Below are 23,243 nucleotides of genomic sequence, written 5' to 3'. Positions count from 1 at the left end.
CACCATGTTTTACACGCATCTATTCAAAAGTTGGCTTCAGGCAGATGTCCACTGTGGGAAACACCGAGCCACAGGCGATCCCAACGGGCAGCAGCCATTTCATACATGGTAACTGCACAGTCTTCTCCTAGTAGTTTATGGCCTTTAGCCACAATGTCTTTCTTCATTGAAATTGATAGTCTTCCCTTTTTGACACCTCCTTGACGTCTTTCCAACCTTTCTTAACATGAATCAATGCTTTGGGGAGGTAACCACTTGAGTTTTGTTAAAATTTTAATATTAGGCCCGATCTAAAAATTGTTTGCTTCCATGGTACAAAATGTGTCCTTTTTTAAGTCCCCTTAATGAAACTTGTATGCAGGACTGAGCGGGTTGTCTGCAGCCACCTACTATTGTCAGAAACAGGTTACATACATTCTGTTGGGAATCAACCTCGGAACGTTTGAATGCGAGATAAGTAGCAATACTTTTTGACTTAACATTGTATAGGCCTACCTGAAGGTTATGTCAAGAAACAATAGCTTCGCATTTTAATAATTTGTTCAATAAAAGTTTCTATGAATAGATAGCAAAATATTCTGTATCTTATAAAAATATGCTGCCTTGTAGTGAACATGAAATATTAAAAGGTAGGAGACAGAAAGAAGTTTGTCTAGCCATGAAATGAAATTCTGTTTATCTCAAGAGATGTTTGGCTATATGGCTTCCCAACTATGTGAACTTGGTCAATTTCCCACAAGTGGGACTTTGAGGAACACTTGAGAATAAATCCTGATCACCAGCTAGAGACTCCAGTTCCTCAGGATGGACTTTTAGATGTACTGGAGAACCTCCACAGCTGGTTCTGCGTTCATTTAATATAATTCACTTATGAACCAAAAATGTTTGTGAAGTAAAACATTATTTTAACGTGGTCTGCTTTCAATGCCGAACCTTAAATATTTAAAACTCTTCTTATTGTCATCAATTGTTTTTTAATATTATACTCTAGATGATGCTTTCTCTTTTATTTAGTAATTTATCATTTTCATCATTATATGAAAGCATAAATTAGCAAAAATGAAGGAATTAAAAAGAAATGAGAAATCTCACAGACTCTCATCAACACGCATGACCTAACCTGTGTCCCATGAAGTTCACTCATGCTCTATTTATAGATAACATGGGACTACCTTAGTGGAGTGATCACGGAAACAAAGCCCTCTCGTATGATAAGGTCGCTGAGGTGTTCTCCACAACTCATGGTCCAAAATCCACCATCCATCTTATTTGTAATTCATCTTAATTCTACAGTGTAATTACCCAGTCATAAAATCTAATCCTCAAAGCAAAAGTTAGAAACGGTTGTGAAATAATAAATCCCATTTCAATAACATATGGCTTGGGTCATGAATACACAAAGCAATTCTTTTATAAAATTTTTCACCAAGTGTGCAGTGTTCTAGAGGCACGTATAGTCTATTCAATTTCTATTTTCACACAATTTGTGGTGACAAAGAAACACAGTTAAATGATGGCTGCCATGAAAAACACAGTTAATATGAAAATGCTTAGCCTACTACTTGCATCAGGGCATGGCAGATTTCAGGGGGAAATAGCTGTTAATTATAGAAATGCTGAATCATTGCAATTTACGATTCGAATTAGAAATCATTACTTTTAGAAGTTGACTGGAGAACCGATTTTCTTCACTGATGTGCTGGTGTGGGAGCCTTATCATCCACTTGACTTTGCTTAAACTGCTCTTCAGCATTGTCTCACTTTGGCTGGATGCAGATGTATTCTACTTTCTTATTTCTTCACTAAAAATGAAACTCTTCAACATTGACCACGTGGCTCTCGGCAATGACAGGATGAAAATCGGCAGTCCACTGGTGGTCTCTGGGTAAAACTGGGACAATGAGTGCCTCTTCTCCAGCCCTCTCGCTGGTCAAGTTTTGTTTTCTCTTTTACCACAGTTTCTGCTGCTGTGCACAGTAGAATGGCTGATATCTACTGCATCCGTTCTCAGAAGGTGTCACTTGCATTATTAAAAATTCTATTCTAAAATTCCCAAATGATATACGTATCACCCATTAGCTCATAAAACACAAAATAACCAAAATGTGGAAAGAAACCTGAATACATGAACACCACTCCGGATATCGTTTACCACTTATTTTGTACATGTAAGATTCAAATTCTATTTGTATGCATAAAATAGAAGAATGTCATGTGCAAAAGTGGCATGCATTGTCATTTTGTTTCATAAATTTAAATATAACTTGGAACAAATGTAGTTGCCTTTGAGCATTAATGTATTTCCAACTACTAAATCTGAAAAAAAAATTATCTTTAAAAAAAGAGCCCATATTGATCTTTTGTCGAGTCCTAAAGATACATTATATCATTTAGTCCTTACAGAAACTCTATTAAAACAAATCACTTATGGAGCGATTTTAACACCGTATGCAATACCAACCACCATTGCTTCTATAGCATTTACATCTATCTCCATTGAGTATGGACTGTGATCTTCTTGTTACAGATGAGGAAACTGAGGGCCAAACAGGCTTAAACACCTGCCCCTAATCCCACATCTTAGAAACAAGAACAATCCAATTTAACCCAGAGAAGTCCTTCTCAAAACCCCTAGATTAACTACACGGCCTGTTACTGTGGTGCAACAATACGTGTGCTCGGTGAGGAAACCAAGAGTCATGAGACTCAAAACTAGTACCAAATGAGATAGCGGAATGACTGAGGATAAATTAAATGCAAGCTTGCTTGGTTGCAAAATTGATGCAAATATACAGGAGAGAATGCTTTCAGTGACTCCAGTATCTATTCTTATTGTTATAGACTGAAGGCAGGAAGAAGGTAAGATGCAAATCTACATGGGGGCAGGATGTAGTTTGTTCTTTGTGCTTCCCATTCCCTTCTCTGCAGCCTTCAGCATTTGTGTGCAAAATTAATGTTCCGATGCCACTTCATATTCTGATACTGAATTAAAGATAGAAAGAGAACAGAAGAAAATAGAACTATGAATACTGGCAGCACAGGGGAAACCTTCAGAAAGTTTGAGTTAGGAAAAAGGTAAAATGAGCTCAGAAAAGTGTTCAATATTTATTTTGTTTTTATTCAGTCAGACATCTTGCTCCAAAAAAAAGTATTTTAGTTGAGCCTTCATAAAGTAACAATTATTTATCCCTTTTTGTTACCAACTCAACATAACAATTCCCATGAACTTTACCCAGTTCATTATGGAAGAAAAACATCTGATCTTGAATATTATCCTCATTTAAAAAAAGCAGAAAAGATATCTTGAAAGTGGATTATATTTATAGGACTCCATTCCTTAAAATATACATAAATGGAAGAGATTTTATTTCTTTGCATTTTCTTAGAAGTTCAAATGCCCATCAGAACACATGAAAACAATCTAGGGTGAGAACAAAAAAAGAGGTTTTAGAAATATCTAAAACAGGCCCTTTTCCTTTTTTGAATGATGAAACTGAGTATCAAAAAAGTAGAATTTCACTCAAAACTAACAATGCACAATCAAGTCTTCCATATACAATCAACATTATATATGTGTGTGTGTGTGTGTGTGTGTGTGTGTGTGTGTGTGTGTGTGTGTGTGTGTATATTGAAAGACAAAGATTCATGATGGAAATGGTTATGCTGGCTTTTTCACCATACATTGCCTGGTAAATATACACTGACTGCTTATTAGAACCTCCGGATATTTTCAAACAAATTCTGGCCTCACTCTAGCAATTAAAGTAGAATCTCTGAGAAGAGTGAGCTCAAGCAGCAATATCTATTTCTAAATCTCCTCAGGTGACATTCTGTGTAGCCAAGGGCTACAAACCCTGCGGTGGCCCTGTAGGTTCTACAAAGCTTCTGTTGGCACTCCAGCCCCCAAACTCCTACAGAATGCTCCCTTCCCATTGCCCCATGCCACCTGCCCATGGAAAGGCTACCGTTATCCAATATATTACCATGCGTACGTTACCATAAACTTCACTTGGAGTGCCCACCTTTAAGCACCTGTCCTTAACATTAAATTCCACAATGATTTTTAAATGTGTCTGTTTTTTTAAACTTAATTTCCCTTCTGAGGTAGGTGAACGTTGGACTGAATAATGTAGTGGACCTGCACGTTCTTGTAACCTGTGTAACTAACTCACAGTGGCCATCACCCTCTCTCACACACAAGCACTCACCTAATAAAACTGCCAGTAAAAACAACAATCATCACTTAAGTAATCCCGGATGGAATCTATATAAAGAAAATCCAATTTTATTCAACACCCATCATGCTACGGCTTTGGAATGACACGCGTTGTGACACACTATTAAAAACACATCGAATGCTGCCTTTCTGCGGTGCTTAAATAAATTTATTCCTCAATCATAATCTTCAGACCTTATTCAAGACCAAAGGTATAAACAAGGCTTGTATTTAAATAATATATATTTACTAAAATATACCATATCACCCATCATAAAATCAACGAGACTCCATGTATGTTGACTACTACAATTGGTTTCCCTACCAGTTGACTTAATGCTGGGTATCATTAGAATCTCTTACGGGCTGTGATAAAAACAAGGGACTTTTAATTGAGTGTTTAATTGAGGTACTTAAGTATTATGCAGATCAAAATAAACCAGAATTCTGACTAGTGATCTTCTGTCCTTCTACTTACAGAAGAACAACAAATGTTTTGCATCATCTACTCTGGACTAAACCAGTCCAGAACCGAAACCATTCAGTGGGCTTAGGAAGTACTTGTCTAGTAGTCTCTTCCAACTAGTCAGCAGTTGCTTTTCTTCTTCAATGGGAGAAGAGTGCCTTGTGATGAAATATTCTAAGTAACCAAGGCGGCAATGCAGTCCCATTATAAGCCTCACTAACGTTTAAAGACTTGACCCCAAGAGTTGGGGGTTGGCTCCCTAGGAGAAAGATGAGGCAGCTGCTGCTGTTGAAAACCCTGCAGGAGCAGTCCCCACTCTCTCCTAGATGAACTGTGATTGTTGTGCCTTGGGATTTTCTTTGTTCTAAACCACTTACACTGAGTCCCAAGAGGCACAGATGGTGAACTCTCTCGGCTGCTCGCAGCTTTGGAGGTCTGAGTCAGCCTAGATCCACCTAGAGTAAGGGTTGTTGATGGATTCCTGGGGATCAACTGTTGTAAGAACCCTGTGGCTCACTCTCCTATTCTGATATACATGTCAGCCTGCACAGGACTGCCCGCATGAAAACTCAGACGCTGTACTTATAAATCAAGGAACACCTGAGAAATGCAACATGTCGTGTGCACTTTATGAACTCTGAGCCGGAGCACAATCTGTCTTCATCCTTTCCCCAGAACTGTGGATGCCTGAAAGCTAAAGAGATGTGTGTGTGTGTGTGTGTGTGTGTGTGTGTGTGTGTGTGTGCGCGCGCGCGTGCGCACAGTGGCGTTTGTTTTTATGTACATTTGGATAGTAAACCAGAGTGAAGATAGCATTTTTTATTCTGCATGTGTCAGCTTTGCTGGCCGCTTTTTTTTTTTAAGCTTTCAGCTTTTTATTTTAAAATGAAGGGGGAAATGTTAGGGGAAAAAAAGAAATCTCATTTGTGGCCTGATATTCCAAAGACATATAGAGCTTGTATTATTTTAAATTTCTTACTTTTATAGTCTTTAATTTATATATATATATACCATGACACTCTTTTATTCATTTAACTTCTTCCTTGTTTCACTGAACATTTGCTGGTTATCCATCAAGCAGAGTTTAGCTTGTCAAGGGCCCTCTTTAGTCCACATGAATGACAATTTTATTTAAAAACAAACCTCATTTTTAAAAAAGAAAAATCGTTGAAAGCTTTTCAGGCTAAGAGATCTGTATGTAAATATAAGCTTTCCTTTCAAAATTGTGGTTATGGATACTGTCTGTGCCCACCAGGGACTGGACAGAAGTACACACATTAAGCATCAACATTGGCACTTGCATTTCTTAAGTGGTATTGTCCTTAACACGGGTAGGAGGAAAGAAGTCCTTTTTTTTTTTTGTCACACGGTGAAGAGCCCGAGTATTGCTAAAGCAAGATTTCTATTTAGACTGTTCTTATTGACTTCCTTTTCTTTCAGACATGCTTGCCAGGATTTTATCGACTACCTTCTGAACCTGGTGGCCCCACCCTTGGACCAACTCTAGGCACCTGTGTCCCATGTCAGTGTCATGGACACAGCAACGTGTGTGACCAGTCAACGTCCAAATGCCAGGTATTCACCTGAGAGTCTTTCTTCTCCGAGGTCCATGATGTTTCTCTTTACATATGCTGCCACTGTGAGCAGAGGCCAGTTACATCCTAAGGGAGCGTCATTTGTGGAAGAAGGGAAATCGATTATGCAGGAGAAGAAAACAACTACAGCTACCCTATTGTAAATTTTAACAAGCAATTTCAAAATGATAACTGGAAAAGCTAATTCTGGAGTCAAGGAATAGAATTTTAAGAGCCTTTGAGAAGAGTACCTGAAGACACAACTACTTAAAAACCTGATACATTCATTCTCCCCACTCCCTTATTGCAGACAAATAAAAACGTTTTATAAAAATTTGAAAAATATAGGAACATACTAAGAGGAAGATAAAGGCTTATTTCTCTTATGTATCTAATGCTGCTATGACAGAAATTCCCCCAAGAGGATGGCTTGAACAGATCATTTTTTCAGAGTTTAGGAGGCTAGAAGTCTGAATTCAAGGTGCTGTCTCTTGAGGCAGAGTTTGTCTGTCAGCTCAGGGGAAGTTCCTGTCTCTTCTGAGCTTCTGCTCCTGGACAATCTACCCGTGGCTTGGCATGTGTCTTCCCTCATTTTTGCTCAGCCCCTAGTTAATTTGATCTCAGATCACCTAAAAGAAATTGAATTAAAATACTCCTTTAATTAACTTCTCCTGTCCATTGACATACATAACAGACACTACTCATTTCCAAATGGGAATATAATCCATATTTATAAGAGGCAAAGTCATTAGGATTTACAAACGTATTTTAGAGGATGCAACCAGTCCATGCCATTCCACCTTGGGACCTCAAAATAGACATTGTTGTCACATACAAAGCACACTTGTCTCATCATATATCCCCCAAACCAGAACCAGAACCAAATCTACTACCATTGAGTTGATTCTGATTTACAGAAACCCTATATATTTGTATTTCAGATTTCACCCATTAGACTATATAACATATATATATATATATATATATATATATATATATATATATATCTTCTATATGAGGGTGAACCCCTCAATAAATAGGATTTTTTTCAAAGCTTTGTATTTAATTTTTTTACAAAACTACCTTATCACCTTCAAAGTACTCTCCAATATAATTGATACATCTGTCAAATCTGCAATTCCATTCTCGGAAAGTTTCCAAACTCAACGTTTGCGTGGCTGACAGGATCTCCCTCCTTTTTGACTTCACCTCTTCTGTATCATCAAATCACTGCCTTTCATGTCCCTCTTCATTCATGACAATAAAAAGTTGCACAGAGCAAGGAGAGGTGAGTAGTTGTGTGGAGCAAGAGAAGCTTGCTGAGTCTTGCCCAAAACTGGCACACTGAGATGGCATTGTCATTGTGGCAAAATCAGACCCCATTCTGCCACAAACCAGGCTTTTTTTGTTGCACACTGATAAAGCAATCTTTTCAGAATCTCCAAATAAAAAGCTTGATTAACAGTCTGACCTGGTGGGAAGAACCCCAAATGTACTCTCCCCCTCATATCAGAAAAACAAATGAGCTTCATCTTGATCTTTGATTTCCCTAGACAAGCTTTTATGGGCAAGGTGAAGAGGGTGTATTCCACTGGCTTGATTAATGTTTGCTTTCAGGTTGTAAGAATAGCACCATGTTGCATCACCAGTAAAGACCTTGGAAAAAACCGCAGGGTCACTTCAGAGCTGTTCTCCCAAAGCACAGCCATGTTTCCATCTGAAACACTTTTCCCTGGTCAGTCAGAACCTATGCACAACTTTCACAACAACCCTTCTCATTTCCCAATCTTTCATGAAAATTTGCTGAATCAAGCTTCAAGATTATCCGGATAACTTCCCCATCTCTTCAATGGTCTATCATCTGTCTTTGAGCACAAGTGCATAGATTTTGTCAACATTTTCATCCACCCAAAATGAGCCTTGTCATCAATCAACATTTCACTTTTTTGCAAATGAGAAAACCACTCCTATACTTGAGTTTTTCCCTATGTGCTGTCCTTGTAAGCTGTGTTCAACATCACAACAGTTTCTGCGGCATTTTCCCGAAGCAGGGAACACAATTTCACAGCTGCACGCTGTTCTCTAAATTGCCCATCACCAAAAAAGGAGGCTCAAGTGAAACTGCTTTTATGAAAAAATTCACTATGAAAAATGCTTATTATGAAAATTGCCCAGCAGAGCTTTTTTCTGTGTTTTGGGGTTGGGGACCCCCTTGTGTATACACACACATACATACATAAATATATGTGTACCTATAAAGACTGTAAATATTATGGGAGCAGACCGTCTTATTTCTCTCTCTTGAAGTAGCGTGGTGGGTTTGAACCACCAAGCTTGTGGCTAGCAACTCAAAGCAAACCTATAGCACCAGCTGTGTTGTTAGGTGCCGTCGGGTTGATTCTGGCTCCCAGCCACCTTATATACAACAGAACAAATTGCTGCTCGGTTCCTCGCCATCCCCACAATTGTTTTGTTTGAGCACATCCTTGTAGTCACTACGTAACACAGTGGCACACCAACGGGGCTCCATTATATTAGCCCCATAGTCTTAAATCAAGTTTGAATCCAAAACCTTATCTTGTGAATTACCGACATTTAATATGAGTAAGACAGTAAGTATTTCCCATCCATGAGCAAAATAAAATTCTTTACCTATGAACCGATGAAATCTGAAATACAAATTATTTTCTAAATCCACCAGTTAGTTCCATTAAGTTCCTCCTTTTCATTTAACATTGTACTTGTGACAAGGAGAAATCACATGGCCTCTTTCTGATCTGGCTTCAAAATCTCCTCAGCCACAGATCTAGGTCTGCCATATACACGTTTTACCTTCCACCTAACATTTGAACAGAATGCCAACGATCTTTTACCACTGTATAAAAATCACTGCCTTGCCACCATTGTTCGATCGTGTGCTCATTTTTAAAACATATTATGAATTAAGTGGAAGTTTACAGAATATATCATAATTCCATATTGAAAAATTCATGTATGCCCTGACTCAATTCACCCCTTAAAATCCTTACCAGAAGCATGCTATAGTCCTCACTTTTATCAATATGTAGCTGATGCTCTATAAAAGAGACTTATCCTCTATAAAAGAGATTTTCTCTATAGCCCTCCTGACTTTCTTCTGAGCCTCACCAGAATGATCTTGGACAGCCCTCACCTCACTAACCATCTCTTCAAGGTACTCCAGGCTTTTCTTCCTAGGCAATTTAGTACTCCTTTAGCCTCCACCTGTTAGGCGATTCCAAAACTGCTTCCACGTGGCAGGTATTTGTTAGAACAACAACCTGTCTTACTTTCCTAGGGATCCCTAGAAAGGCCACAGTGAGTGACTTTAAGAAACAGAAAGTTATTTTCTCAAATTTTAGGAAAGCAGAAGTCCAAATTCGGGGTGCCATACCTGAGAAAGCTTTCTTGCTCTGCTAGCTTGGGGTGTGTCTTTGCTTCAGGGTAATCCTCCTACAGTCCAGCATCTCCCCACATCTCTGCTTCTTTTGTTTGCTTGTTTACTTTCTCAAAAGAGCCTGCCTTAAAAGCCCCCCTACTCCAGACATGTCTCATTAGCATAACAAATGGTACTCATTCCTAGATGGCATTGGCACCAGGGGCCTTTGATGTTAGGCGCCAAGTCAATGAATGCAGACAAGTAGTAATTCAAAAATGAAGGAAACAGCCTGGTCCAGCGCCATTTGTTTGAGCCCTTGGCTGCAGCCAGTGTGTCAATGCATCTTATTGAGGATTTACCCTTCTTCACTGACCCTGGACTTTACCTAGCAGATGTCCTTACAAAGGGACTGGGCACTCTTGAAAGGAAGACCAAGTCTCGCCAGACCCAATTCAAAGGGAGCATTCAGACTGTGCCTCCTCCCAAAGATTTGTTTGTTCTTCTGGAATTCCTAGATGTGTCCCATATTCCTGGCCAATAACATCATGTAAGTGCATCAGTTCTCTCAAGTCTTCTCTACTGTCCTGTTTCCATATGTCTAGAGGTTAGCAATTGACCACACGCAATTCTGAAGGACACAGCTGTGAGGTTTCTGGGGTGGTTGACCTCACTTCTTGCTTCTGACGTTAGAAGCATTTTTGTAATACAATAACTTTGATGAGGGAAAGGGAAGTCTCAGGTATCACAGTCTAGAAAGTGCACGCTACCCCTAGAAAGTGTGCAACTCTGCGTGGCAGTGGCCGTGGGAAAATTTGCTACTGAAAATATCTGTTGGGTGGTAGAGCGAAACCCCAAGTGACAAGAATCCTGGGATAGGAGCATCGAACCACAGCAGTGGAGCCCAAACCAGGAAATTCCAAGAGGCCTCCCTGTGCAAGAGAGGTCAAGCCCAGAGGTGTGCGCCCCACCCTCTAAGAGGACACCTGAACAGGAGAAGAGAGCTGGCCTGCCCTCAGCCTACTTTTATTGCCTCCTATCCTCACCAGCTGGGGAGGCATGGGGTTGGTACTGGCAGACCTTATTGGCTGAGTTTAGGTGCACCTGGGTGATAGATTATTGCTGGTGCCTAAAGTGGACGTACCCATATTGGCTTCCACCTGGGCCTGGGTGGCCCGGTTCTGCGCATGACCAGTTTAGGTGTCTAATTAGCATGACTAATTCCTTTCCAACCCCTTTCTTGTGGCATGGGAAGCTAATTTTTGTTTAGTGTAGGCATTTGGTGACGACACCCCCTTTATCTCTAGTCTAGCTACCTCTCACATCTAATCTGTAACAACCATCCAGTATTTAACATAAAGAGATAGACACTTAATACTTTATGTATGCCAGACCGATTTTATGTGGTTTTGTTTTTATAAATAAGATTGATATAATGACATAGTTGGGATGTCCCATAATTTAACTATTTCCCTTAGCAGTTGGATTGCTCTAATATTTTCACTATATTCTTGCTAGCACTATTTACCTTAGAATAAGCAAGAGTGATACAATCATGTATTTTGATCTCAGTCACCTTAAGACATTCAGGCTTTCTAGGGCTCCACAATCCCCAGCTCTGGAAATCTTTGCTGATATTTGAAAGCTCTTCCATTTGAACTGTGGGATTCATGTTGAGACATAATACCTCAGTGGACTGAATGCTCTGTGAATTGGTCTACACGAACCCACCTGAAGCTCTTCCAGATAGGTTTCTCCCCAGTCAGCCCTCTCCAACAGGGCTACTCTCCTCCCCTTGCTCTGCACACCGGGCAGGTGTTGAAGCACTGGCTGAGGAATGAGGAGCAAGGATGGCAGCCTTCTGTGTGTATTACAACTCCACATAATGAAAAGCCAAATTCTTACCACTGGACTAGAAGGTAACATCATACTGAAGGGTAAAGAGAGAGAAAAGATCAAAGTTGTCAATGATTTAACATTGCTTGGACTCAAAATCAATGCTTACAGAAGCAGCAATCACGAAATCAAAAGATACACTGGAATCTGTTGCACAAGCCTTCTGTAAAGTGTTGGACAGCAGGGATATTACTCTGAGCACCAAGGTGCACCTGACCCAAGCCATGGTATTTTCCATTGCCACGCATGCATGTGAAAGTTGGACACTGCATAAGGAAGAGCAATGCAGAATTGATGCATCTGGATTAATGGTGCTGGCAAAGAATAGCAAAAATACCCTAGTCTTCCAAAAGAATAAATAGATGCCTTAGAAGAAACATAGCCGATATGCTCCTCAGAGGCAAGGATGGTGGGACTTTATCTCCCATATCTGAGGCATGTTTTCAGGAAACACCAGTTCATGAAAAAGACATCATTCTTGGTAAAGTAGAGAGGCAGTGAAAAAGAGGAAAATCAAAAAAGATGGATTGACTCAATGACGTCATTGATGAACCCAAACCTAAGACTAATCGTGAGGCTGTACAGGACCGTGGAGTGTTTTTTCCCATGGTACACAGGGCTGCTGTAACAACAGCAACAACTATACTGAAACGGAACATCAGCTGTCAGTCCTGAGTAGCATTCAGCATAGCGACTCATTGTTGTGAAGTTCTTTGTTCAATTTGCTTCCTGGGCCATGACATAGTGGGTTCTCTCAAACTCAGCGGGAACTTCTTTATTGTCTGTCCACAGAACTTATGCTTCTGCACGTTTCCATGTTTCTGCATGTTCTCATCTTGGCGAAATCTCCTTTTGTTGCTACACATACTCTCATAGTGTTCTCCCCTAATCACATGCATTTTAATACTGTTGTAAAATCAGTTCCTCTTTATGGTCTTTTGCCTTGGGTATTTGGAAAAGCCATTTGAGGGATCCCCCTCACCCCAACCCACTCCACTCCTGACAAACCTGAGTTTTCCCCAACTGAAGATTCTACAACCAACTTTTGTCTATGTTGCTGTGGATGAACTCCCACCGCACTCTCAGCTTCTCAACTGGGTTAGATAATGGTCTCACAGAACATATTCAGGATTATGGGGATCATTAGGGACGGTAACTGGTTACGATTCGGGATCAGAAATGCTCAGAATACAGTGTTTCTGGCCAAGACAGCCTCTTTTCTATCATACTCCACTAAAGGCCTCTCTCTAATCCTTTGTATATCTAGCCCTTGGCCTAGTGATCTCTTGACTTCTGCCATGTTTGGACAGTGTTAAAAAGGTCTTGAATGGAGCTGATATATGCCCCAAGGGCAATCCAATCCCTTATAAATCACCTGGTCCCCAAAGCGCTCAGCTCTAGCTACCTGAATCAGTAAACCTTGCATATCAATTAAGTGCCTAGAGATACCCTAAAAGAGCCATCTGCTTGTATGCATTCAGCTCCTGACCCGCCCCCCCCTCCGTTGGGTCAGGAGGCCCACTGATTGGTCTCATACTCTGGCTCACGATTCTGCTGCTACCCTTCTTATGCCATTTCCCTGCTGTTTCTCTGATGTCATATCTTTTTGTCCCTCAAGTGAAGAGGTTCAATGAACAGGGCTTTCAGGATCCAATGAATTCAATCTGCTCCTGGCTCTTCTTTCTTGAAAACAGAGAAAGCCTTCTTCCTTCTGATGAGGTGGCTCCTTCTGTAACCAGTCGAATGATCATCACAATTAACCCCATTAAAGATCACTCACAACTGCATTAGATACTCTCATCAGTCCGTTTCCCTTATCCATCAGGCAAAAAGTCATTTGAGGGGCGCTACAAAGACTGTGACTAGAAGATCCATATTAAATAATTCAGTGCACTGCCTTACGATTGCATAGTTTGTGAAAGTATTATTAAAATTGAAGACAATCTGTTCTTAAAGAGAAATGGAAACACAATGCAAATTGCCATTAGTGACCTGTTCTGCTGCCTGAAGCACTATATTTCTGGTTAAGTAATTAGCGCGATGTTCAGAAATATACTGATTTGTAACTATAATCTGCTGTGTTTAAGGTTTTCTGTACACTTTATATCATTTAAATTATCTAACAACCTAGCAAAAACAGGGATTATTAGCAATTTATTACAGCTCTGAAATGAATGCTAATAAAATGTTAGGAACGCACAGTCTTGACTAAAACTTATTTGAATCAGATTTCAAATCTACTACATAATGCTGTCTTCAGACCTTGAGAGAAAGTAAATATATGTCTACTTCATTAAATTAGTTTGCTTTCTAAGGCTCAACTGAGTTGTATCCTAGAGTACTAATAGAGTATGTAAATACAGTGGTCTTATATGAAAAATATTGAGAAAATATGAGAATTTGAAAAAGAAATCAAGGGATAAATAGCTGTGAAATGTCATTCCAGGCTTTATAAAACCTATAAAATATAGAGAGCATTGATTTTTATCTCCAGTGAAATCCAAAGATTGCTTATTTCACCATTATATGTCAACTGCAGAAAAAAATAAACTGTTCTTATTAGGAGTTATCAAAATAACTCATCATCAACTAATTGCTAGGGATACTATATACCATTGCATTATGAAATTCATCATACAGTGTGATGTTTCATATCTAAAATTCAGGAAAAATAATAATGGAAATAATGTGTCCAAATCTGTGTATATACCAAGACTAGGCTTCAAAAACAAAACAAACAAACAAACCTTCAACTTTCGTTGAATTGATTCTCAGACAGAGCAATGCTTTAGAGTTTCCAAAACTATAAATCTTCATGGAAGCATACAGCTTCATCGTTCTCCCTCAGAGTGGTTGCTGGGTTGGAATCTCCAACTATGTTAGTCCAGGTAGACTAGAGAAACAAATACAGGGAGACCTATGTGTATAAGAGAGAGTTTTATATCAAAGAGTAATTGTATATCAAGAGAGTATCTTAGCCCTGAGTTCAAATCCCTCAGTCCCTAAGTCCTATATTAGCCCATATGTCTGCTATCAGTCTATACGTTGTGAAGATTTTGGTTTTCTTTGCATTAACCTGTGAGCCATGTCAAAGGCTGCAATCCTTGATTTGCATCAGCAAGTCCTGCTCACTTTCAAAAAGCAAGGTTTTGTCATCTGCATGTTGCAGATTGTTAATAAGTTTTCTTACTATCCCGATGCCACATTCATCTTCATATAAGCCAGCTTCTCTGATGATTTTCTCAGCACACAGATTGAGTAAATATGGTGAGAATATACATCCCTGATGTCCATATTTCCTGGTTTAAAGCATGCAGTATTCCCTTGTTCTGTTCATACAATTCCTCTTGATCCATGCGCAAGTTCCATCTGAGTAAAATGAAGTGTTCTGGAATTTCCATTCTTCTCAAGGCTAGCCACAGTTTACGATGGTCCATCGAGTCGAAGGCCTTAGCAGAATCAATAAAACATAAGTAAACATCTTCCTGGTATTGTCTGTTTTCAGCTAAGATCCATCTGACATCAGCAGAGATATCCCTTGCTCCATGTCTAAATCCAGTCTGAATCACTGGCAACTCCCTGTCAATGTAGTGCTGCAACTACTGGATGATCTTCAGCCACATTTTACCTCCACGTCGTAATAATGATAGTGCTCTATAACTTGAGCATTCTGTTGGGTCACCTTTCTTTGGAATGGATCTCTTCGTCCTGTGGATCTCCTCTAATCAGTTGAGCAAGTAACTGTCTCGCAAATTTCCTGGGACAGATGAGTGAGTGCTTCCAGTGCTTCATCAGCTTATTGACATATTTCAATTGGTATTCCATCAATTCCTGGATCCTTGTTTTTGGCTATTGTTTTTAGTGCAGCTTGAACTTCTTTCTTTAGCACCATTGGTTCATATCATTGGCTCATATGCTACCTCATGAAATAGTTGAATATAAACTAGTTCATTTTCGTTCTGTTACTCTGTACATTCTTTCAATATTCTTTTGATGTTTCATGCATCATTCAATATTTTGCCCATAGAACTTGTCATTATTACAACCCAAGGCTTAAACTTTTTTCTTGGATTCTTTCAGTTTAATATATGCTGAACATGTTCTTCCTTTTGGGTTTTCTAACTCTAGGTCTTTTAATATTTCATATATCACTTTGTCTCTTCAAGCTGCCCTTAGAAGTTTCTGTCCAGTGATGTGACATCATACTTTTTTCCATGTGGCTTATCTACTCTGAAATTAAGAGCAAGCTTCCGAGTGTTTTCTGAAATCCTTGCTGATCCTTTCTTTCCTTACTGTGTTTTAATGACCTTTTGCTTTCTCCATGTCTGATGTCCTTGATATTATCCTGCAGATCACCATGTCTGTTGTCATTAGTATTTGGTGTGTCAAATTTGTTCCTGAGATGTTCTCAAAATTCAGGTGGGATCGACTCAAGTACTTTGGCTTTGTTTCTTTAATGAGGGCATGTTTTCCAGCTATAGTTCCTTCCTCTTCGTCCAACTTTTGCATTGTGATCACCAATAATTACCAATGCATCTTGCTTGCATGTGTGATCAATTTCATACATTTCAAATAAATGCATTGGTAGATTTCTTTATTACGAACTCCCGTGGTTGATGCATAAATTGGAACAAAGGTTGTGCTGGCTCAAATTCCTTGAAGGCAAAGGGATGCAATCCTACCACAGATGGCACTGTCCATCAAGACGGAGCTTGAGATATCCTTGTTGAAGCGGGTGCAGCCCCATTCCCTTGTTTGATTCCCAAGTATAGCAAACCATATGATTTTCTGATTCAAAGTACCCAGTATCAGTCCATTTCGGCTCACTAATGTCTAGAATGTCTGTCTTGATGCATTCCATTTCATTTTGTGCAGCCTCAATTTTCCTAGACTCAGACTTTGTACATGCCAAGTTCTCTTCATGGATGCATTTTGGCAGCCAGGTCTTCTCACTTTGAATCCTGCCCTGTTAGCAAATGAAATGACCAAAGCCTTTCCTCCTGCAGGCTTAACTCCGTGCGCATCCTCATGGGTGGCTCAATTTCCAGGAGGCAGCTCTTCCTCATATTTTGCACACCTCCTGACCTGAGAGCTCATCTTCCGGCACCGTCTCTGACAATGCTCTTATTTTTATGAGATTTTCAGGATATGACAATGCTTTAATATTGTCCATAAGGATTTCAGCAGATAATTCCTCAGAAATGGACAGCCTATTCCTTCTTGGTAGTCTCTTCTTAGTCGGCAAGCTTTCCTGAAAGCTGTGCACTTTGGTTCACCCTGCTGGTATTTGAAATGCCAATATCACAGTTTCCACCAGCACAGCCACACACAAACCACCACAGTATGACAAATGGACAGAGAAGTGGTGGTAAATCCAACATACCATTGTGTTAATGTCTTTTGTTGGATGGATGAAAAAGAATATATGCCACCAGTTTCCAAACACACAAATATATAAACCTACATATTTAGATTTATATATTCTTATCTATTATTGGAATGATACTGTGACATAACAGTTTTTAGATTATAATTTAAATTCTCATTAGGCTTCTAAGATTTATTTCCCCAAAAAAGTCAGTTCTTATTCAGTAGAAAGTATTATGTCCACTCTTTCAAAGTATAAAAGTTATAGGAAAAGTCTATATAAAAAGTTTCAAAAATAGTCTCATGATTCATCTGTCATAACGTGACAGCTGATTATTGTCAGTAAGTGTGGATTAACACCAAAGAGCTGTGAAGGAGTCTGGAATTATGTTTCAATGATAAAATCAGATGCCTAGGAAATGCGAAAGTGGAGACCAGAAATATAGACCATGGGATTTTTTTTTTTCACAAAAACAGAGTGAAAGTTGACAAGGCACTTGAACCCCCACCCTCCATTTTTTAAATTTAGGAAACTGTTGATGGACCTCAAATGTTAAAGAGTCTAAGCCAACTAAAAAGGACTGACTATGCAGAAGAAAAGAATTTAGAAGGTCAAAGGAAGCAGAGTAAAGAAAAAATAGATTTAGACAAAGGATAAAACAAACAGTTCCCAGAGAAGAAAATAAATGTTAGTGGATGCTCCTCCCATGGCACTTTATTTTCCCCACACTCTGTAATTTGCTGGGTTCTATAACTCATTGCAATAACCCCACAGAACTCACAGATAATACTCTTGGCTGTGGGCTTTATTAGGGAAGCTGGCAGGTTACAATTCAGGTGAAATATGCTCAGAACACAGTTGTTTAATCAAGACAGTTTCTTCTCTGCCATACCTACTGGCAGACTGCTTGTCTGGGTCTCAGCCTCTGGACCTGTCCCTTGCACTGCTCGGGCAATGTTAAAAAGCTCTTTTAGAGCTGTTGCTAAATGCATCAAAGCATGTCACTCCATGGTAAACCTCAACTCCGTGGTATTCAGCTCCAGTTCTGTGGGCCAGTAAACCTAGCTCTCCCAATTAAGTGTCCAGGGGCCCGTACTCCACAAGCCAGCCTCCTGTCCTAAAGCACTTAGTTATACTTGGTCTATGGGCTGGGAGGTCCACCATTCTGTCATGTGCTCTGACTGGTGGTTCTGCTGTTGCTCCTGCTCCTCTGTTGTCCTAGCTCTCTCCTGGACCGCGGAGGTTCAATGCAAAGGGATCTCAGAGTCCAAAGGCCCACTCCACTCCAGGATCTTCTCGTTTGCTGGTAGTGAGGTCACCGTGATCACTGCTGATATACCTAGCCGGATGGCAATCATAATGAACTTTGATAGTAATCACTCACAGTTGAATCATAAACCAATCACTGTCTCCACCCACTGTCTTCCCTATATTTATTAGGCAAAAGGAAATTATTTGCTGAGAGCAGCAAATTGTATGGCTGGAAAAAACAATATCAAGCACTTTATTACATTGTTGTGGGATAGTACATAATACATACACAATGTGGAATTATCTCAAGCGAAACTAGGGAAGCATCCAAATGAGGGTTTTCCTTTCTCTTAAAATAGGCAGCTGTCATTTTTAGAGACGGAGGCAGAGGATGCTAAGTTTTCGATTTGTACCCTGTCATATTGAGAAAGCAGGTCCATTTTATATTGATATAAAATGCATTTGTAAATTACATATACATTTCAAATATAAAACCAAAATTAAAGAAAAATCTGTTGTCTAAAATTCATCATGACAGTGTCATAGTTTCATCCCAGATAATGGCATCAAATATCAAAACCAATAGAATTTCTTTTAAAATAATAAAGAAAGAATGGTAAATATCATAGTTAATTCTGTGGTGGAAGTGACTTCAGTTAAAAGCTTTCATAAATGACAGCATATACAATCCCACGTACTGGCCATGAGAAGACACAAGGAAAATAAGCCCTCTCTGATTGCCTGAGCCAAGCAAATATCCTGTACTATGGAATGTCTTCCAAGTTCAACATCAAGCCTGCAGGTGCCTCTTTGATGCCTGTTCCGTTGATCAGATCCATTCACTAGCATCCATACTTGCTTTGTGAATGGCTTATTTCCTCTTCAACTTACATGTTAGTGTTCTATAGAATATCAGCCACCCTTCTGACCTCTCCAAATTCAGTCCTGAAAATATATCTGTTCTCTCTCCTTTCCTTTTGCCTCAGCACCCAAAATGCCAAGCATCAATTTTCCTCTAACCTACACTTTAGTATTGCCTTCTTCCTGCCACATTATTTTTCAATTAAAAATTGTTCCTAAAGTGTAAATATTTCTATGGCACAGGATGCTATCTGATACTTTGTCTGTTCTGTTCCTCCCCCCACTTGATTCCTCTCAGTTAAGATCTCAGGGCCCCGTATGTGGTAGCTCATAAATCCTAACGATATGAATTGTTGCTATGTGTTAAATAGCATTCTGATATATGAGAATTTAAATTTCAAAACAATTCAGACATTATTCTGAAACAATTTTGATTTACTTATGGAAATAAAATACAAGCACATGACTCTAGATATTCCTCGTGTCTCACATGATGTAAGCATAAAATATTAAATCTTGACCTGAGGTTGTTAATTTCACATAGACCCTTTTATGTCTATAAAGCACTGTGAATCTTTGGCAAGAGATAAAAATCACGTTTAATATGACAACTGGACTGACCTTTTTTTTTTTTACTATTATTGTCTCTTTAAAACATTTATCTTTTCCACCTTGATTCGGTTTCCACTGGTGCGCAGTAAGCAATGTAGACAAGTGTTGTAGAATTCGCAGCTCTTGTCTTTTTCTAGCACGGTGTAGATGTAAAACCTGGCAAGAGAAGCAGCAGTAATTGTCAAATGAAGTGCTAAGGCATAGAGGTTCTTGAATTCGACCCCTTCCCCGGTGTATAATAAGAGAAAATTTACATAGCCAATGATGTAGAGCAAACAGGACAGAGACACTGAGTGTCCATGTACCTGCCCTGACCATTTCTCCATGAAAGCACTTCTTTGAAAATGCCCGCGTCAGGCCCGGCCCTCCTGGATTCCCTCAGCCCAACCGGGTCCAGCCTGGTCCCCAGGAGTATAAAGGGCGTGTATAAAGAGGAACCTCTGTTCCAGCAGCACCGCTTAGAGCGCGAGAAGATCCGAAAGAAATTTCCGGACTGGGTCCTGGTGACCGTAGAGAAGGCGCCCCACGCTCAGATGGATGATCTAGACAAAAAGAAACGCCCGGTGCCTCCTGACCTCTCCGCTGGTCAGTTCTACTTCTTGATTGGAAGCGAGTTCATCTCTGAGCTGGATGCCTTCCTTGCCTTTGTCTACAATGGTAGTCCCCACACGGGGCCGCTGGATCAGCTAGACCAGGAACACCACGAAGATGTCTTTCTGTACTGTGCCTACTTTGATGAACGCGTCTGTGGTCTGTGAAGCTGCTGACCTTGAGCTGGGGAGGCGGGGGTGGGGGTGGGTGGGGTCCCATGCTACAAAGAGAAAGGTGGCCCCCCTTTCTTAACCCATGCCTCCTTCAGGCTCAAATACCACCTCCCACCTTCAGGACCTGCACTCCTCCACGGCTGTGGCTTTCTCTCCAGCCCTTCCTAGCAGGCGCAGTAACGATGGAAACGGCCCCTTGCGTTGCCTGTGCACCTTTCTCTGCCACCTCTCCCACTCCACTTCAGACTTCCAGGTTGCCAGTCTCACACCCAGTAATTGGTTTGGTTTCTGTTCCCTCTCTAACTACCCAAGGGGTTCAGAACCCCAACAATGACTCTCACTGCCTTCTCTTTGGGGGTGGATGGAGGGGTGGGGGCGGGGTCAGTAGGAGGCACATCAATAAAGAAGAACCACAGAGAGAGAGAAAATACATGTGTCAAACACCTGGTCCTGTCTCAATGGCATTGTGTGTGTGCCCACCACGCATGTGGAGGGTGATCTGTGATAGAGTACGTTCTAGATATCAAGCAGAGAGTAACTTTTCTTCCTTTTGCCACACAGAATTGTCAGCATCACACTGCCGGTGACTTCTGTGAGCACTGTGCTCCCGGGTACTACGGAATTGTCAAGGGATTGCCAAATGACTGCCGGCAATGTGCTTGCCCTCTGGTTTCTTCCAGCAACAAGTAAGATTGTGAAATATGACCATATTTTCCAGTCAGGAACGCCATCTGTGTACCACCTTCACTGTCTATGAATTGGCTATATTTTTCCCACACAGGCAAAGCCTCAATTTTAGAGAAGCATTATTTGGAACCATATAAAAATATGACAAGAAGTATATAAAATGCCATTTGGCTGATTTTTGTTTTAAACTGGTCTTAGGTCAACAATATAATGATTAGCAGCTAAAGACCAATGTTTACATAAGGCATTGATAAAGAAAATGAAGTATGTACATACATATGTATAATTCTATAAACACGCAGGTCTAGCATTTGCATAAAGTTCTGCTATGTATTCCACTGTGAAAGACTGTTTGGTATATATATTTTTTATGTTTGTGGCTGTGACCGCTTATTATTCAGGTTTAACGCTGGCAAAGAATTATCAAGAAATAATTGGAGAAAAAACAGCAATTAAAGCAGTGTGGATTATTGTTCTGCTACAAAAAAAAATCCATTTCTTTGGGAGCTAGAGCCCATTTTCTGTTAAGATGGTCCAAGCTTGGTACCATGGTAACCGGCCATACAAGGAAACAAAAGCAGAAATATTTTATATCAGTGCTATCTGAACATTCTACATCGCTTTATACATTTATGAAAACCCCGTGGTTTTCCATTGCCCTTTGCACTCGGCTGGCCATCTTTTCTGCTAAGAGATTTATAAACTTCAATCTTTACATGGCAGGGCAGTGTGTTCTCTAACAATTTTCTTTGAAAAATGTGTCTGGCAGCTTCCTCAGCATTAGAATCCTGGATCCCTTAGCTTCCATGTAAAAGAATCATGAAGCAATTCAGAGGAAGTGGCCTTGCCAGCCAGGTTTGCTCAGTTCTCTTCCTCATCCTCGCTTCGGGCATTCTGAAAACATTTTAGAGTAAAGTACCTTCCGTAAGCCCCTCTTCCTGTGCTTCAGTCACGTCCATTTTAAAGTGTCCAGTGGAAATGTTTCGGTAAGTTGGATGAGCATGAGAAAAATAGTCATCATGCTAATGTTCTTTCAAACACCAACTGGCAGGTATCTGAAAAAAGAATATCACTTTTATCTTCTTTAATCTCTACCTGATTTCCATGTTGAAATAAGAAACAGGTGTTCACTTTATTGATTGAAATATGAACTATTTGGATAAAAACTAATCAATAATGAATTTTTATTTCTCTGTTAAGGACATTATATGAGTAGAAGCATAGAACACATAAAACAAAAGGCTTTTAAAAAATTTTTGGAACTGGTCAGTATCAGAGAATGAAGTTTGGATAAGAATTTGATAGTGGTGAGTGACACTGATTGGGAGTATGGAGGATAGGTTGTAGAGATCCTTGCATACCACACTAGGAAATTGCTGTTTAATTTTCTTTGTAATGGAGAACCCCTAAAAGATTTTGTTAAAGTAGAGCCATAATAAGAAGAAAAGGTTAATGGGACCACAGCTATGAGAGGGACCGTGGTGATAGAATTGAGTAGAGTTAATTGAAGCAGGCTGAGGAGAAAGCAAAACAAGGCCAATTAGAAAGCTGTTGCACTTGCGAAAGCAAGAAATAATTAGAACCTGAGGTAGATAATGGTAACAAAGATAGAGACATGGGGATGCATGTGGGAAAATTGTTTAATACAGCTCTACAAAACTGATAACTAATTAGATGTGAAAGGTGAAGGTCAGGTAAGAGTTGAAGAAGGTATTTAGCTTAATTGTCCCCTAAAAATGGTGGTGCCGATAATTGAAGCAGGAAAACCAAGAGAGCGCTTCGGAGCAAAGACAATTTGTGTTTCAAATAGGTTCAGATTGATACAAAGGTCTAGCTAAATGGAAATATGCAAATAGTTGTAAGAAATGGAAATCAGAAAACTGGAGGAGCAGACAGGGGAAGACGTGGTTCCCAATGAAGAGAACCCTCTTCAGATTTCCCATGGCAAAATTACCCAACACGAGCAACTAGAAAGAAAGGCAGAGCAACCTACATTTAGAAAGCAGGAAGAAAAAGAAGTAAGGTAGGAGCATTTGGGAGATAAGAGACAGAGTGCTGAGTCACTGGCATCAAGAGCTAGAAGCTGCAGGGAGCAAGTAGCAAATGCTATGGAAAACTGAGAATGCGAGGGAAATGCTAGAGAACGTCTGAGAA

The 23,243-nt window shown here is 39.9% G+C and overlaps 1 protein-coding gene and 1 pseudogene across 1 annotated transcript in view; both read left to right on the top strand.

Annotated features, from left to right (window-relative positions):
• The window catches only part of LAMA2 (laminin subunit alpha 2), a 636,281-nt gene that overhangs the window by 439,766 nt on the left and 173,272 nt on the right, over positions 1 to 23,243 (top strand). Inside the window, exons 29-30 of the mRNA XM_075554570.1 lie at positions 6,123 to 6,257; positions 20,964 to 21,088. Coding sequence (XP_075410685.1) covers positions 6,123 to 6,257; positions 20,964 to 21,088 — 260 coding nt within the window. The remainder of the gene's footprint in view (positions 1 to 6,122; positions 6,258 to 20,963; positions 21,089 to 23,243) is intronic.
• Positions 19,983 to 20,396, top strand: LOC142453077 (gamma-aminobutyric acid receptor-associated protein pseudogene; annotated as a pseudogene).

Source organism: Tenrec ecaudatus, chromosome 7 (genome assembly GCF_050624435.1).
Source record: "Tenrec ecaudatus isolate mTenEca1 chromosome 7, mTenEca1.hap1, whole genome shotgun sequence".
NCBI classification, from domain to species: Eukaryota; Metazoa; Chordata; class Mammalia; order Afrosoricida; family Tenrecidae; genus Tenrec; species Tenrec ecaudatus.
This window is presented reverse-complemented; position numbering and strand designations above follow the sequence as displayed.